Source organism: Balearica regulorum, chromosome 2, assembly GCF_011004875.1.
Source record: "Balearica regulorum gibbericeps isolate bBalReg1 chromosome 2, bBalReg1.pri, whole genome shotgun sequence".
Classification (NCBI taxonomy): Eukaryota; Metazoa; Chordata; class Aves; order Gruiformes; family Gruidae; genus Balearica; species Balearica regulorum.
Window position 1 is genome coordinate 104923849 of NC_046185.1, and position 18322 is coordinate 104942170.

Consider the following 18322-nt stretch of genomic DNA (forward strand, 5'->3'; position numbering starts at 1 on the left):
CCTTGCCAGAACCAGGACAGGTTCTCTGTGTTTTTTGTAAGATATTTTGATCTTGCCTCATCTGGGTGATCTCTTTCTACTCAGATAGTCAGCATATTCAGAGTCTTTATGGTGAGAGGTCTGGAACTAGTCTAGAGCAAGACTGGCACCCCTCAAATTGTTCTATAACGACCTGTCTTAGTTACCTCACATCAGGCTGGTAGCATAATTTTCTGAATGCCCCTTGGATGTAGGCCAACAAACTGGGGCTGTCTACTATTTTTCTACTGATTTTCATGTTCTGTAATTTAACCATTTTGTGCAGTGCAATTCAAATACTTTGTCTTTGCTGAATCCATTTTGGAGTGTATTATCTGATACTTAATCCCTTATCTTAAACATAAAATTTGTAGGATGAAGGTTTACATACATGGGAGGTGACTGTAAGGGAACAGAGTTGGCTGAATGATTTGCTTTTTCCCATCTTTTCTAAACATCTTTTCTAAAATACTTGCCATGCACTTGTTGCCTTGTCTGTACCACTGCGCTGTACCATCCTGACATGATAATTTATTTCAGAATAATAATTAAAAAAATGCTTTCCTCCTAGACTTGGTAGTTTGAACCATAAAACATTGAAATTGCCCGCCACGGACGGCAGGGAAAGAGAGCAGGCTTGTGCTCTGTATTTCTATTTAACTAAGGCTTAGGGAGTGCCAGCAGCCAGGGTGCACAGACAGGAGTTTGGGCACTAACACAGCCATTTCTTGTGGAGAGAGCCAGCAGGAGGTGCAGATGTACTGCTTGAGACTGTGTGCACCTGCTCTGTCCAGCAGGACAGTCTCTGGCACTGGCTGGGCCAACCACCCATGACATGTTAGAGGTCTCGACCCAGAGGGAGCTCTTGAGGAAGAATGTGTCTATCCAAGTCTTGGGCTGTAGGGAAAGGATGATCTCTCTTTGAGTCAATGGCACTCAAACTGTCATGTTCTGGTCAGCTTCCTGAACTGTCAGATAAAGAAGCTGAGGAGAGAAACATTGCCTCAGTGTAAACGGGAGCTCGACGAGGTCTTCATGAAGAACCTGCAAGGGCAATAGCCTGAACTATGCATTGCATGGAAAGAAGGATGACTGCAGACTATGTTTAGTGGAGACTGAAAGTTTGTGACTCCTGACAATAGGAAGATGTTTCTTGGCCTGTCTTTGGATATGCACTACAAAACGAATTTGGGGCCTTAAAACAGGTGAGGAGGTACATCAGGGAGCCATCTTGGCCTAATCAACTGGTTGTAAACAGTGCCACCAAGAGAAAGACTCCCTTCTGCAGGGAATGGAGGCACTCATCTGCAGATGAGACTTGCTGCCTAATGCAGTTTCGTTTTTAAGGGCTCAGATCTAGGATATTGCATCTTTATTAATGACCTGGAGGAGGCAACAGATTCCACTCTTGTTGAGTTTTCAAGCAATACCAAGCTGGAACAAAACGCCGATAATCTTAATGGTAGGACTGTCATCCAGAGGGACCTGGACAGGTGGAAGGAATTGGCCAACAGGAACTTTATGCAATATAGCAAGGACAAATGAAAGGTCCCCTGCACCTGGGGACAAAGAATCACTTGCAACAAGTATGGGTTGGAGGTTGATTTCCCAGGGAGCAGGTTTGCAGAAAAAGAACCCAGGGGTGTCCCAACAATAAAGAAGGCATCCTGGGCTGTATTAACAGCAGCATAGCCAGTAGGTCTAGAGACATGATTCTCCCCATTTAGTCAGCACTTGCTGACCACATCTAAGAATACTGTGTCCAGTTTTGTGTGTCGTCCCCCCCGGCCCGCAACAAGACAGACATCAGTTAACTGGAACAAGTTAGCAGAGAGTCTTCAAGGTGATCAGGGGGCTGGAGCACATGCCCTCTCTGGAGAGGCTGAGGGAACTGCCTTTAGCCTGGGGAAGAAGGAGCACCTCAAAGCAGCCTTCTGATAACTGTAGTAAGATTGCTCAGAAGACAGAGCCAGGCTCTTCACAGTCGTATACAGTGGGAGCAGTCATAAATCGAAACTAGAGAGTTCCAGCTGGTTGTAAGGAGGAACTTTTCCACCATGAAAACACAGAGGCTGTGTATTCTCCATCCTCAGAGGTTTTCATGACCTGACTGGATAAAACCCTGAGCGACATGGTCTGGCCTCATAGTTGACCCTGCTTTGAGCAGGAAGTTGAAATACACGATCTTCTGACATCCCTTCCAACCTCAATTATTATATTATTCTCTGACACCAGATAGACCCCAAATACTCCTGCAGTTATGTTCTTGCTCTCATTTCCGAAACCAGTACTATTGTTCTCGTTTTATCTTTCCATGATGTGTTGCAAATTTAGAATAGAACTGTAATGTATTTCTCCTTCTGAAAGGTCTGAAATGCATCCGTGTTTCAGTTATTCCTGTAATCTCCAGCTTCATATTCCACGTTAATAGGTCTGTTTCCATCCCTTTTGTTGCCTAGTTTCTTTTTTTTTTTTAATTTGTGTTTTACTTGTTTGGACTGCTAAAGGAACAAGAACTAAAAACATGATTAATGTGAGACCAGAAAGCAATTTAAAATGTGCTGAGCTCAACTTACGTTAACGCTTCCATGAAACTTTAAAAAACAAAACCAAACCAAAACGGCAACGAAAACTGCACCAAAAAGGCTGATGAGGTAAAGGCATCTTGTAATAAACTGTTAAAATATTGCTACTGTTGTAGGGAAATGAGATGAGCAGTATTACAAAATGGTCTGAAAGACACCTGGGGAAGAAAGGTGAATTTACATGATTCAGTAATTGTCTGTGAAAGTCAGTAAGGTAAAGTAAGATTTCTTCCCAACTACAGCTGTGCAAAACAATTTAAATTGGAAGAGTCGTTTTATCTAACCTCCTGTTCAGAGAGGTGCTAGCCTCAAAATTAAATCAGGTTGCTCAGGATCTTGTCAGTCAAGCTTTTAATGTCCTCAAGGATGGGCTTTCCATGGCCTCTCTGAGGAATCTGTTCCAGCACTTAACTACTCTCATTGTGAAGATTTTTTTTTTTTTTCCTTTGCATCCAGTCAGAATTTCTTTTGCTGCAACTTGTTACTTTTGCAGCTCATCATTCCACTGTGCAATTCTGAGAACAGTCTGATTTTTCTATAATCCATCTTCAGGTACTGGAAGGCAGGAATTTACACTCCCTCTGCTCCCTATTAACCCTTCTTCAGTTTGAACAGATTCTTTTACCACCTTGGCCTGTCTTGATACGTCATGAAGTCCAGCATCCTCTGTGGCCTTTACTGGACTTTCTGCAGTTCCTCAATAACGTTTCTTGCACAGGGGTGGCACAAAACTGGGTTTGGTGTTACAGCTGTGGCCTCATCAGTGCCTAACAAAACGGTCATCTTCCTTCAACCTGCTGGCAGTGCTGTTGCTAATGAAGTGCAGTATGCTGTTAGCTTTCAGTGCTGCATCGGTGCACTGCTGACCCATGTTCAACTTGTCTTCCACCAGGACCCAACACCCTTTTCTGCAAAGCTGCTTTCTAGGCAGTGAGCACCTAGCCTGTACTGTTGCGTGGGGTTATTCCATTTCAGCTGCAAGGTTCTGGGTTTGCCTTTGTTGAACTGCTTGAGTTTTCGTCAGCCCATTCCTACAGCCTGTTGAAATGCATCTGAGTGGCAGCTCCACCATGACAGCTCCCAGCTTAAGCTCATATGCGTATCTGCTGAGGACTTTTACTGTCCCACTGTCTGACACTCTAGTAAAGCTATTAACAGTATTGGTTTCACTCCTATATTATACCACTTCTAAGTGGCCAACACTTAGACACTGAACTGCTGACTGCTAATCTTTGAGGTCTGCTGTCCAGGCTGTTTGTCGCCCACCTTGTAGCCCACCCATCCTATCCGTGTTTCACTAGTTTTACTCTAAAGATACCGTGGGAGACTGCGCAAAAACCTTTTTAAAGTCAAGGTAGACACCATACACTGTTCTCCACTTTTTTCACTAAACCAGTCTTTTTGTTATGGAAAGCTATCAGGCTAAATTTGTCCTTGGTGTGGCTGTGCAGACTGTTCCCCAGTCACCTTCTTGTCCTTATGTGCCTAGACTCAAACCTCCCCGCAACAGGCACTGTGGCTACTCCAGCCCCCATGACAGGTGTGAAGGAAAGGTATCCTTTAAAGGAAGATGTTGTATGTCACCCAGGCAAGTGGACCACCATGGAGACAGGTACCCAGTACCTGAGGGAATTAGCTGTGCTGGGGGTGATTTATAATGACCTGAACAACGAGCAATCATCCAAAGATCCAGATGAAGTCCAGTGCACACGACCCACGTCACGGAAGTTTCTATGGAGCACCCCACTGTCATATGCTAACTCATTGGCAGTACTGACCAGGAAAGAAGGCGAGGGACACAAATGGTGCATGAATTGCAACTCTGGCAATACAAAGAAAGTCTCGTCCTCCCTACGAGCCTCCATCTCACCTGTGGAAAAACTGGCAGAAAAGTCCAAAAACCTGTTTGAAAAAACTGTCCCAGGAGTTCCAGCAACTCAAAGAGGACACGTCCTACTCCCCATCTGTACAGACCAGTATCTCAGCTATTAGGAGAAAGTGTTCGTCTAATCAAGAGAGAGGATATGGGGAGTACACGTCTCGGGCCACCCTGTGGTTTTACCTGCGTGACCACAGAGAGGACACGAGGAAGTGGGATGGAAAACCTGCCTCGACCCTAGAGGCATGGGTACGTGAGTTGCAAGGAAACACAACCAAAAAAGGGGGTTCTCCCGTGAAAATTGCTGCTCCAGTTTACAGTGGGCAGTTCCCCAGACAGAGTAGAAGGCCTGGTCAGATTTCCGTTCTTAATAAAGGGACTTAAGATTTATGCTCACAAGAAATGAGTAACAAATACTTTGACCAGGACTAGAGGAGCCCTGCCTCCAGCCAGGTGGACGAGAGGGACAACCGGGTTTATTGGACTGTGTGGATCCCACGGCCTGGCAGATCAGATCCACAGGAGTACAAGGCCCTAGTGGACACTGGTGCACAGTGTACTTTAATGCCATCAAGCCGCGAAGGGGTGGAACCCATCTCTATTTCTGGAGCGACAGGGTGATCCCACAGTTGACTCTGTTGGAGGCTGAAGTGAGTCTAACTGGGAATGACTGGGAAAAGCACCCCATTGTGACTGGCCCAGAGGCTCCTTGCATCCTGGGCATAGACTACCTCTGGAGAGGGTCTTTCAAGGACCCAGAAGGCTACCGGAGGGCTTTTGGCATTGCTGCCTTGGAGTTGGAGGAAATTAAACAGCTGTCTACCTTGCCCGGTCTCTCAGAGGACCTTTCTGTTGTGGGGTTGCTCAGGGTTGAAGAACAACAGGTGGCAATAGCTACCATGATGGTGCACCGGTGGCAATACCACACCAACCGAGACTTCCCGATTCTCATCCATAAGCTGATTTGCCAACTGGAGAGTCAGGGAGTGATCAGCAGAGCCCGCCTCACCCTTTAACAGTCCCATATGGCCAGTGCCGAGTCCAGTGGAGAGTGGAGGCTGACAGTAGGCTATCGTGGCCTGAATGAAGTCACGCTGCCCACGAGTGCTGCCGTGCCAGACATGCCGAAACTTCAATATGAACTGGAGTCAAAGGCAGCCAAGTGGTATGCCACAATTGATATGGCAAACGTGTTTTTGTCAATCCCTTTGGCAGCAGAGTGCAGGTGACAGTTTGCCTTCACTTGGAGGGGCATCCGGTACACCTGGAACTGACTGCCCCAGGGGTGGAAACACAGCCCCACCATTTGCCAAGGACTGATCCAGACTGCGCTGGAACAGGGTGAAGCTCCAGAGCACCTGCAGTACATTAATGACATCATCGTATGGGGCAACTCAGCATAAGAAGTCTCTGAGAAAGGGAAGAACATAGTCCAAATCCTTCTGAAAGCCAGTTTCACCATAAAATGAAGTGGGGTCATGGGACCTGCACAGGAGATCTGGTTTTTAGGAATAAAATGGCAAGACGAGTGTCATCAGATCCCACTGGATGTGATCAACAAAATAGCAGCTGTGCCTCCACCAACTAGCAAAAAGGAAACACAAGCTTTCTTAGGTGTTGTGGGTTTCTGGCGAATGCACATTCCAAATTACAGTCTGATTGTAAGCCCTCTCTGTCACGTAACCCGGAAGAAGAACAATTTCAAATGGGGCCCTGAGCAACGACAGGCTTTTGAACAAATTAAACAGGAAATAGTTCATGCGGTGGCCCTTGGGCCAGTCCAGGCAGGACCAGATGTAAAGATTGTGCTCTAGACTGCAGACGGGGAGAGTGGCCGTACCTGGAGTCTCTGGCGGAAAGCACCAGGGGAGACTCGAGGCCAGCCTGTGGGGTTTTGGAGTCGGGGATACAGAAGATCCGAGGCTCGCTACACTTCAACTGAAAAAGAGATATTGGCAGCATATGAAGGGGTTTGAGCCGCTTCAGAAGTGATTGGTACTGAGCACAGCTTCTCCTGGTACCCCGACTGCCGGTGCTCAAAGAGAGGGTCCTCTCTACACATCATGCAACTGATGCTATGTGGAGTAAGTGGGTTGCACTGATCACGCAGCGGGCTCAAATAGGAAACGCCAGTCGCCCAGGAATTCTGGAAGAGTCTGGCCTGATGGCAAGGATTTCGGAATGTCGCCAGAGGAGGAGGTGACACGTGCTAAAGAGGCGCCACCGTATAATAAACTATCAGAAGATGAGAAGCCATGTGCCCTGTTCACTGATGGGTCCTGTCACATTGTGGGAAAGCACTGGAGGTGGAAAGCTGCTGTATGGAATCCTACACAACGAGTTGCAGAAGCTGCTGAAAGAGGAGGTGAATCGAGCCAGTTTGCAGAAGTGAAAGCCATCCAGCTGGCTTTAGACATTGCTGAAGGAGAAAAGTGGCCAATGCTCTACCTCTACACTGACTCATGGATGATGACAAATGCCCCGTGAGGGTGGCTGCAGCAGCGGAAGCAGAGCAACTGGCAGCGCAGAGGCAAACCCATAAGGGCTGCCCCATTGTGGCAAGATATTGCTGCCCGGCTAGAGAAACTGGTTGTAAAAGTACTTCACGTACCCAAGAGTCAGGCCACTGAGGAACATCAAAACAACCAGCAGGTGGATCAGGCTGCTAAGATTGAAGTGACTCAGGTGGACTTGGACTGGCAACATAAGGGTGAATTGTTTATAGCTCCCTGGGCCCATGACACCTCAGGCCATCAAGGAAGAGATGCGACATATATATGGGCTCGTGATCGAGGGGTGGACAGCATCGCACAGGTTACCCATGAATGTGAAACATGCACTGCAATCAAGCAAGCCAAGCAGGTAAAGCCTGTTTGGTATGGAGGACGATGGCTAAAATATAAATATGGGGAGGCCTGGCAGATTGATTATATCACGCTCCCACAAACCCACCAAGGCAAGCGCCATGTACTTACAACGGTGGAAGCAACCACTGGATGGCTGGAAACACATGCTGTGCCCCGTGCCACCGCCCAGAACGCTATCCTGGGCCTTGCAAAGCAAGTCCTGTGGCGACATGGCAGCCCAGAAAGAACCGAGTCAGACAACGGGACTCATTTCTGAAACAACCTCATAGACACCTGGGCCAAAGAGCACGGCGTTGAGTGGGTGTATCACATCCCCTACCATGCACCAGCCTCTGGGAAAATCGAACAATACAACGATACAGTTAAAGACTATACTGTGAGCAGTGGGTGGTGTATTGGGATACACATTTAGCAAAGGCCTCCTGGTTAGTTAACATGAGGGGATCTGCCAATCGAGCTGGCCCTGCCCAATCAAAACTTCCACATCCTGTAGAAGGGGATAAAGTCCCGGTAGCGTGCATGAAGAATATGCTGGGGAAGACACTCTGCGTTACCCCTGCTTCAGACAAAAGCAAACCCATCCGTGGGACTGCTTTTGCTCAAGGATCTGGTTACACTTGGTGGGTGATGCGGGGGATGGGGAAGTCCGGTGTGTACTTCAAGGGGATCTGATTCTGGGTGAGAATAGCCAATAAATTAAATTGTCTGTTGTTAATTGCTAAATAGACCTGTCATTGTACCTTATCATTGCCACAATTACTATATGCTCTATCAATGGTATTACAGTAAGAATCACCCAAATTAATGAAGGATGAATGCCCTGATGATGGAACTAGAACTAGCCTTAGCAATCGGTGCCCACCAACTTCCTTGAAAATCAACATCTTCAATCCACAGACCACAAGCATGGACCACGCCAGACACAGAGCTGCAAGTTCCAGATGCAGCATGCAACAATCCAACAGCACACACCATCACTCCTGCCCTGAGAGACCATTATGATAGATGGAGCTCAAAGTCACAGTATAAATTAACTCAATGGACACCACAGAGGGATAGCCTATAGACTAAGGGAATGATATCTCTGTGTATATATATGTATCTCAACCACAGGGAAAATGGTGGTGATTAATTGGGAAGTGTAGGATCTGGGCATGACGTAAATGGTATGGAATAAGGGGTGGATAATGTCTTGGGTTTGCTAGGATAGAGTTAATTTTCACCAGAAGCTGGGGTGGGACACAGCCAGGACAGGTGACCCAAACTAGCCAAAGGGGGCATTCCATACCATGTGACATCATGCTCAGTATAAATGGGGGCTAGTCGGGGAGGGGTGGCGCACCTCCAGGACACGTGGCTCGGGGATGGTCCGGCTTCGGGACGGGTCTGAGCGTGCGGTCTGAGCTGTACAGTCATTGGGTGAGAAACTGCATTGTGTGTCACCAGTTTTGTGTATTCTCTTAAGTACCGTTGTTGTTATCTCCCTCTCCCTTTGCTGTCCCAGTAAACTGTCCTTATCCCAACCCACGAGGCTTTGCCTTTGTCTTTCCCATTCTCCTCCCCATCCCAACGGGGGAGGGGTGAGCAAGTGGCCACGTGGTGCCCAGCTGCTGGCTGGGGCTAAACCACGACACAGATCTAGCAACCTCTCCTCCCAGTTTTGTATCATTTGCAAATACACTGAAGGTGCACTCTGGCCCATCATGAATTAAGATGTTAAATAGGACTACATCCAGTATCTAGCCCTGGGATACCGGCCTCCAGCTGGACTCTGTGCCAATAATCACAAACCTTTGAGCCCAGCAGTTCAGTCAGTTTTCAGTCCATCGCCAGTGTCCACTTATCCAGCCCATGCTTCGTCAGTTTGTCTATAAGGATGCTAGGAAAATAGTGCTGAGAGCCTTACTAAAGTTGAGATAGACAACACCCATCTAATAAGCCAGTTATCTCATCATAGAGGGTTATCAGGTTGGTTAAGCATGATTTCCCTTTCATAAATCCATGCTGACTATAACCAATCATCTTCTTGTCCTTGATGTATTTGGAAATTGTTTGCAGGAAGATCTGCTCCATTACCTTCCCAGGGTTTTAGGTGAGACTGACCAGCCTGTAGTTCCTCAGATCCTCCTTGCCCTTTCTAAAGGCAGGAGTGACATTTGCTTCCTTCCAGTCCTCAGCATCCCCTCTCAATAGCCATGACCTTTCAAAGATTATTGAGAGTGACCTTGCAACGACATTAGGCAACTCCCTCAGCACTTGTAATGGTATCCATGAGGTCCCACAGACTTGTGTTCAGTTTGCTTAAATTTTACCTTACCTGATCCTCCTCCATCAAGTGCAAGTCTTCCTTGCTCTGGACTTTACCACTGATCTCTGGGATCTGGCATTCCTGAAGGCTCATCTTACCAGTAAAGACTGAGGCAAAGAAGGCCATGGCCTTTTCAATGTCATTTGTCACCATGTTTCCTGCCCCATTCAGCAGCAGGTCTTTTCCCTAAACAGGGCAGCTTTCTGGCTGTTTGGTCCCCATGCTGCATGCACTAGCGTACAGGCACCTCACAGAGGCACTCTGTTGAACTGATTTTCCAGAAAGGGAATAAGATCTTCCCCTATAACGCTATCTTATATGTGCCACACCATTAACTTACAAAATCCTACAGTACGTGGAATCACTGGAGAATACTTAAAAGAATTTTTAAAATGGCTCATGTCAAAGAAGAAAAAAACAGTAATGTTACTTCACACGCAAGAACAAAAAGTGACTGGCTTCGTGCAGGTATAATGTTCAGGATACAAGCTTAGGATACTACAGGAAGATTTCACTTTTATCACAGGACTGAACTACGATTTACAGCACCAGTGCTGTCACAGAAGTGACTTTTCCCTCAATAAACCAGAGGATAATAGAATCCTACCATAAAGACACTAAAGAGGCCTCACACCAGTTTAGAAAGTACAGGAAGACAATTCGGAAGTGGTTCATTAACAAAGATTTCCAATGCTTTTTCACTTGCTGTATTGGGTTTGCGTGACAAGGTTTTGGTAGCGAGGGAGCTACCAGGGTGGCTTCTGTGAGAAGCTGCTAGAATCTTCCCCCATGTCCAATAGACCCAAGGTCAGCCGGCTCCAAGATGGACCTGCCGCTGGCCAAGGTTGAGCCCATCAGTGACAGTGGTAGCGCCTCTGGGATAACATACTGAAGAAGGGGAAAAATAAAAAAATGCACAACAGCAGCTGTAGCCAGAAAGAGGAGTGAGAAGATGTGAGAGGAACAACTCTGCAGACACCAAGGTCAGTGAAGAAGGAGGGGCAGGAGGTGCTCCAAGTGCCGGAGCAGAGATTCCCCTGCAGCCTGTGGAGAAGACCATGGTGAGGTAGGCTGTCCCCCTGCAGCCTATGGAGGATGACAGTGGAGCAGATATCCACCTGCAGCCCATGGAGGACCCCAGGGCCGAGCAGGTGGAAGCACCCGAAGGAGGCTGTGACCCTGTGGGAAGCCTGTGCTGGAGCAGGCTCCTGGCAGGACCTGTGGACCCATGGAGAGCAGAGCCCACATTGGAGCAGGTTTGCCAGCAGGACTTGTGACCTTGTGGAAGGGACCCACACTGCAGCAGTTCGTGAAGAACTGTAGCCCGTGGAAAGTACTCACATTGGAGAAGTTGGTGGAGGACTGTCTCCTGTGGGAGGGTCCCCATGCTAGAGCAGGGGAAGAGCATGAGGAGTCCTCCCTGAGAAGGAAGGAGCGGCAGAGACAATGTCTTATGAACTGACCGCAACCCCCATTCCCTGTCTCCCAGTGCCACTGTGGGGGAGGAGGTAGAGAAATCGGGAGTGAAGTTGAGCCTGGGAAGAATGGAGAGCTAGAGGGAAGGTGTTTTAAGATTTGGTTTTATTTCTCATTATCCTACTCTGATTTGATTGGTAATAAACTGATTTCCCCCAATTTGGGTCTGTTTTGCCTGTGATGGTAATTGCCGAGTGATCCCCCTGTCCTTATCTTGACGCACGAGCCTTTCATTGTATTTTCTCTCCCCTGAGAGAGGGGAGTGATAGAGCAGCTTTGGTGGGCACCTGGCATCTAGCCAGGGCCAACCTATCATACTTGCTTACACAAACTTAACATTAAAAATAAAATACGTATTTATCACTTGTAGTAAAAGCATTGCCACTCATTTGTATATAGCTACTGAGCTTCAATAAAGATTAGGTATTATCTCCAATTAAAAATTTATCAGGTTTTAGGTGAGACAGAAGCACTGCAACTCCAAAAGAAATTATTGGTTAAATAAAACTAGCAAAATATAAGACAGCAAATCTCTTTACATGCACTGGAATCAACAGTTTGCCTCTGAAGCAAGGCGAGGGAGAAGCCTGAGCAGATGTCATAAAACTGTTAGAGCCTCCTCGTTCCGCACTACCACTTTTCCAACCATAGCATGCTAATTTCATTCAGACTTTTAGAAATGACATACAATACAATAGTATTAGTTAAGCCCAATTTCATCTATTTTTGATCTCTCCTTTTAACATAACAGTCCTGTCTTGTGATTTATGCTTTAACTTTAAAAATCCACCTGTACCAAGCAGTTTGGTTCTTTATCTAAGCCTCTGCACTTCTTAAATTGTTTGTCTAGTTCTTCCTATTTCCCCTTGTTACTCAGTTTTCTTCCAAATTATACAGCATCTAGACCAAATTGCAATAATCCATGATTTTATAGATCAGGCTAAGATACACTGAAACTAAAAATAATAGAAAACCTTTAAAGCAAAGAAACGATTATGTTTCTTGGATGTGTCACAGAAGCACACATTTATTTATACAAACATATTAAACATTTTCGAACTAGGAAAAGAAAAGTAGTGTTAAAAAAAAGCACAGGTAACCCATTTTAGACTAAAGGAAACTAGAGATCAAATACAGTTTATAATGGAAGCATAATGAAAGTTAAATTATCATGAAATCTATAGGTGCAGACAGCAGGCACATCAAAACATGCATATTGTGAAAAAGCAGCACAATTCAATAGTAAACTAATATTTCTTACCTGGCAAAGAAGAATTTATACAACCCCACACTTCTCCCTGAAAAGTAAAATGCAATTAAGCAAAAGTAAGTCTACAGAATAAAAGCATTTCTAGCAGACACAAACCAATTTCAGCATTTTTGCCCTGGGTTTTAAATATCCTATTGGAAGAATTCTTATGTCTAAAACATCTTTTGAAATGCTATGTGATACAAGTTGAGTACCATTTGCTTTGACGAGAAGGCTGCCATCTACAGAGTATGGAATCAATAGCAGCATTTTTGTAGGTGCTCAACACGCTGTGATTACCTGTAATATGCTAGCTAGCCAAGTTTCTCCACCAGTATTTAGAGAATGAAGTAGCAGCTGTTTAGACAAAGAAAAAGATTTAAATATTTATGTAGGACCAAGACCTGTGGAGAAGCTTGCCCCAGCACTCCCTTCCACTGGCTTAAAAAAACCCCCAAACACCACATATAACCACACACAAAACAAAAGAAAGAGGTTTTAAGGTACTCCAGAGATCAGAGAAATGTATCTTCAGGGAAAGACAGATACATGGAAGAAAGGGTTAAGTGAAGTTTCTAACTTCACGTAAAATGTGCAAAGTTACAATAGGGATCCATTGGGTTCACCCTGACTGCAAAGCACTTCTGGTCCTAAGCACAGGTTCTGCTAAATGACCTAATCTGCTGATGGTATTAGGCAGAAGAATTCTATAAATGTTTCTTTTTGGCAGAAAAAAAAGACAATGGTGAAGATCTTACCAAAGAGCTGCTGTTCTTATCTCTCTCATTACTGTTATTACCAAGCCTACTAGCCAAGCTGACTATGGGGGATTCTTTACACTGAGGCTAGTATAAAAGAAATCTCAGGTCAGACACTGGTCTGCAACAGGTACTTGTATTACCCACCCAATAAAAGTTACAAATGTCCTGGAAGAAGGCCATTAGGCAGCTGAGGAAAAATACCATCCAAGGTAAAAATTTTAGTGCAACTGTCAGAAACAAGTATACATTGCAGTCACAGTGGGTATGCTGTGTTAGAGGCCTGAAAAATTAAAAGCTATGGGAGTTGCTATACACTGTATGCTAAATGTTTAACATCCTACTGGAGTCTCACAACACTTAGAAAATATGATCACAGTATAGTATTTAAAATGACAAAAGTACAGAAAAGCCTTGAAGAATTACATGTATTTTAGTACAATGTTATTGAATTAAGTATTTTTTAAGCAAGAACTAGGAAAACCTTAATTAGATAAAATCAGATGAAAATTCTGCAGAGAGTAAGGCGGCAAATGACAAGTCTTAAGGAGTGTATCGCGTTTATGTTGCAAGGTTTTGGTAGCGGGGGGGGGCGGGGGGGGGGGCGCGGGGGCTGCAGGGGTGGACTCTGTAAGAAGCTGCCAGAAGCTTCTCCCAGGTCCAACAAAACCAGTTCCAGCTGGCTCCAAGATGGGCCTGGCTGAGCCCATGTAAGGCTCTGATAACAAATGAATGTCGCAAACATCTGTCTTGACCCAAGCAGGGATAAACTGATAATGAGGGAACGTTGCAGACATCTGTCTTGACCAAGGACAGAACCCGTGGAGACAGGATACCATCTTGTAAGCCCATTCCCCTATTCCTGAAACATGTAGACAAAAGATCATCTGTGTCCTCTGTGTGCGTGCCCGTGAAAGGCCATCACTCAGTCAAACCCGAAAAGGGGGGACAGTGAGACCCCCAGCCCATGTTGAAGCAGGTTTGATGGCAGGACTTGTGACCCCATGGAAGGGACTGGAGCAGTTTGTGAAGAACTGTAGCCCATGGGAAGGACTCACGTTGGAGAAGTTGGTGGAGGACTGTCCCCATGGGAGGGTCCTCATGCTAGAGCAGGGGAAGAGCATGAGGAGTCCTCCCTGAGGAGGAAGGAGCGGCAGAGACAACATCTTATGAACTGACCGCAACCCCCATTCCCCATCCCCCTGTGCCGCTGGGGGGAAGAGGGAAAGAAATTGGGAGTAAAGTTAAGCCTGAGAAGAAGAGAGGGGTGGAGGGAAGGTGTTTTAAGATTTGGTTTTATTTCTCATTACCCTACTCTGATTTGATTGGCAATAAATTAAGTTAATTTCCCCGAGTTGAGTCAGTTTTGCCTGTGACAGTAATTGGTGAGTGATCTCTCCCTGTCCTTATCTCAAAACCATGAGCTTTTCATCATATTTTCTCTCCCCTGTCCAGCTGAGGGGGGGAGTGATAGAGCAGCTTTGGTGGGCACCTGGCCTCCAGTCAAGGTCAACCCACCACAAGGGACTTTAAATGGAAGAGTGTTGAACATGTTCTTTAAGACAAAATGGAAAGTTCAATTCATTCACACTGAAACAGCAACACGTATTGTTGTGCAATGATTCTGTCATCACAGGAATTAATGACTTTTTAAACTTGCAATGGATCTGTATCTAATGATCTAAAAATATTCTCCTCTGTATCTGTGGCAGTTTCCTACTTAGATGAGTCAAAGTCAGCTCAAAAGAAAAAGGTAAAGAGCTGCTAATCCTACTAGCTCCACCTCATCGATTCAGTTGATTTCCTTTATTTCATGAGAGGGTTAATGGTTGGACTCGATGATCTTAAAGGTCTTTTCCAACCTAAATGATTCTATGATGCTAAGATAAAATGGCCTCTTGTGTTGGCAGTTACTGTGTTACTTAATAGCTGCCAATACCCTTTCTATCATATTACCTGAAGGAATATAGACAACATGATGTCTGTAACCAGTGCTCCAGAAAATAGACCATCTGATTAAATTCATAACCTATCCGCTCATCTGTAGAATGTCACTAAAACACCTCTCCAACAAAGCTGGGCGAGGAATGGATTGAATCCAGCCCTGAGGAGAAGGACTTGGGGGAACTGATTGATGAGAAGCTCAACATGAGCCGGCAGTGTGCACTTGCAGCCCAGAAAGCCAACCGTGTCCTGAGCTGTATCAAAAGAGGCATGACCAGCAGGTCAAGGGAGGTGATCCTGCCCCTCTACTCTGCTCTTGTGAGACCCCACCTGGAGTACTGCGTCCAGCTCTGGGGGCCCCAGTACAGGAGAGACATGGAGCTGTTGGAGCGAGTCCAGAGGAGGGCCACGAAGCTGATCAGAGGGCTGGAGCACCTCTCCTATGAGGACAGGCTGAGAGAGTTGGGATTGTTCAGCCTGGAGAAGAGAAGGCTCCAGGGAGATCTAATTGTGGCCTTCCAGTACCTGAAGGGGGCCTACAGGAAAGATGGTGAGGGACTGCTTACAAGGGCATATAGTGATAGGACAAGGGGTAATGGCTCTAAACTAAAAGAGGGTAGACTTATATTAGATGTTAGGAAGAAATTCTTTAGTCTTAGAGTGGTGAGGCACTGGAACAGGTTGCCCAGGGAGGTTGTGGAGGCCCCATCCCTGGAAGTGTTTAAGGCCAGGTTGGATGAGGCTTTGGGCAGTCTGGTCTAGTGGAGGGTGTCCCTGCCCATGGCAGGGGGGTTGGAACTAGATGATCTTTAAGGTCCCTTCCAACCCAAACCATTCTATGATTCTATGAAAGACAAATGGTATCTGAAAACAGCAAATACGGTATTAAGTTGAACTGTTAACTATTTTATATCTAGATGTCTTTGAAAATGTTATAAATATTACCAGATCAGTGATATTAATTTAAGATACACATTAGACAATAAACTTGCCATTTATAAAGATGTTAATTGGGAGTTAAAAGAATAATTGTATCAATCATTTTCCCCCTTTCAGATACTCTCCAATCCTGTCTTCTAAAAATGCACTCCTACAGACAGATCCTACTCTTCCTGTCACAGTACAAAAGATAAAGAAAACCAGTACAAGAACAAATGCTACGCAGCACTTTGATATGTTTTCATGCTGCAGGTTTTACTCACACCATCAGCTGTCTATAACTTCCCAAGACCTTAGACCTGATGATCCACAGAAACAAAACATTGGAAAAACATACTTTTGACACACAGGAGGAAAGGATCTAGGAGCAAACATACTCTTGTAAAATTGCTTATAAAATGTTATTCTCAGATTTACTACTCCAACACATTGCCCATTTAAGCTGAGCTCTAGGCTGGAAACAGTATTGATATTGTTTAGAATTAACAATTATAAGAAGGAGGCAGAACCTTTCTGACACCAATGTTGCCAACAATAAGACTCCAGAATTTACAATTTGAATGACAGTACTGACCTCTTCCCTGATAAGATCATCTGTAAGACTACATTCTTCATTCTTTTAGTGATACACTGCAGAACTTTTAGGAAACCATAACCTTAGTTATCGAATGAAAGCATTACTTCAGTTCGTCAGATAGGGCCATAAACCATTCAGAGCAACTATGAGGGTCTCCTTGCCTTAGCACAACCAAGACCTCACAGCTTTGTCCCATACACAAGCTGGAACACATGGTCTAATTTAAGTTGCTGCCATCAATACCCAAGTGACAATCACCTAGCATGATTTTTTACAACATAGGTCAGATTTTCATTGCATTTCATAGCAACTATGAGGGTCTCCTTGCCTTAGCACAACCAAGACCTCACAGCTTTGTCCCATACACAAGCTGGAACACATGGTCTAATTTAAGTTGCTGCCATCAATACCCAAGTGACAATCACCTAGCATGATTTTTTACAACATAGGTCAGATTTTCATTGCATTTCATAGCTTACACAATCAGAACACCTAGCAAAATTGTCAAGTCCCATGTTTTTGCAAGTAGTGTAATATATGATGGCTTTAAAAAAATAAATCCTATTTTGAGACTCAAATCTCAGTGTAAGAATTTTTCTAATCCTCATAACAAGGAAGAAAAAGCTTGAAGACATACACAGATGTTCTACCAGCTCAAAACTCAGTGAGTAAATAAAACACAAATAATTTTAAACCCTTATTTTTGCAAGCAAAACTTTGTTAGTATAAGATTAGTTGTTTTGTTTGATTAAAAACTGGCAAGCCTTACCATTGATTCTGGACAATATTCAGGTGCTCGCTGCAATAAGTGCTTCAAACGGGAATCACTCTTAGAAGACAAAATCTGTTAGAAACAAAACACACCTTAAAACATATGGACTGTAAATACACATTGCATACTTTTTTCAATTGATTTCATTGGTTTTAGTTTCATTACTATCTAGCCTTCGACAACGTTGGCTAACAGTTAATATGTAAACAACACAAAGTTAAGATTTTCTTTTATGTATCTATAGTCTTTCAAATCTATTCCACTTTTATGAAGAAGGAATTTGTATATTTAGAAGTGCATGAGAATTTCCTACTCAAACACTCCAATCAAAAAGTTTCTATTGAATAGGCAGTGTGAAAAACATAGGGGATTTCTGCCCCACGTGCCGAAGTATGTACTTAATTAACCTTCTGCTACATGTTACATGACCTCAGGCAACTAAACTCCTTCCAAAAAACCCTGAACAAGTAATTTTTGTGGAACAAAGATGAACAAGACCTAGACTAGTTAGAGACTATCAAAACTAACAGGGGAATTAATATTACCCACAGCAGGGCAAGATCAAGTTAAGCACCGCCTAAGGAAACTGAATATTCAGAAGTTCATGAGACTGCATGGGATGCAACTGAGGATGTTGAGAAGCTAGCCACTGTCATTCCAAGGCAGCTTTGCTACCATTTTTGAAAGATCATGGTGATTGGATGAGGTTCGACTGAAAAAAAGACAAACATCATATCCATTGGAAAGGCAAGAAGGATAAGCTGGGGAATTGCAGGCTGTGCAGCCCAACCTCACCCCGCAGGAAGCTGTGGAACAAATCTTCACAGAAGCCGTGTGTTGCGGTTTAACCCAGCAGGCAGTTAAAACAACCATACAGCTATTTAATCACTCCCCCTAACTCCCCAGCAGAATGGGAGAGAGAATTGGGAAAAAAAAGGAAAAACTCATGG

The 18322-nt window shown here is 44.8% G+C and overlaps 1 protein-coding gene across 2 annotated transcripts in view; it reads right to left on the reverse strand.

The window, feature by feature from the left end:
- Nucleotides 1–18322, reverse strand: part of RECK (reversion inducing cysteine rich protein with kazal motifs) — an 89313-nt gene that overhangs the window by 53851 nt on the left and 17140 nt on the right. For both annotated transcript variants that reach the window (XM_075745237.1, XM_075745238.1), the window contains exons 3-4: nucleotides 17370–17444; nucleotides 12395–12431 (exon numbers count right to left, since the gene is read on the reverse strand). In XM_075745237.1, the coding sequence (XP_075601352.1) occupies nucleotides 12395–12431; nucleotides 17370–17444 (112 nt within the window). The remainder of the gene's footprint in view (nucleotides 1–12394; nucleotides 12432–17369; nucleotides 17445–18322) is intronic.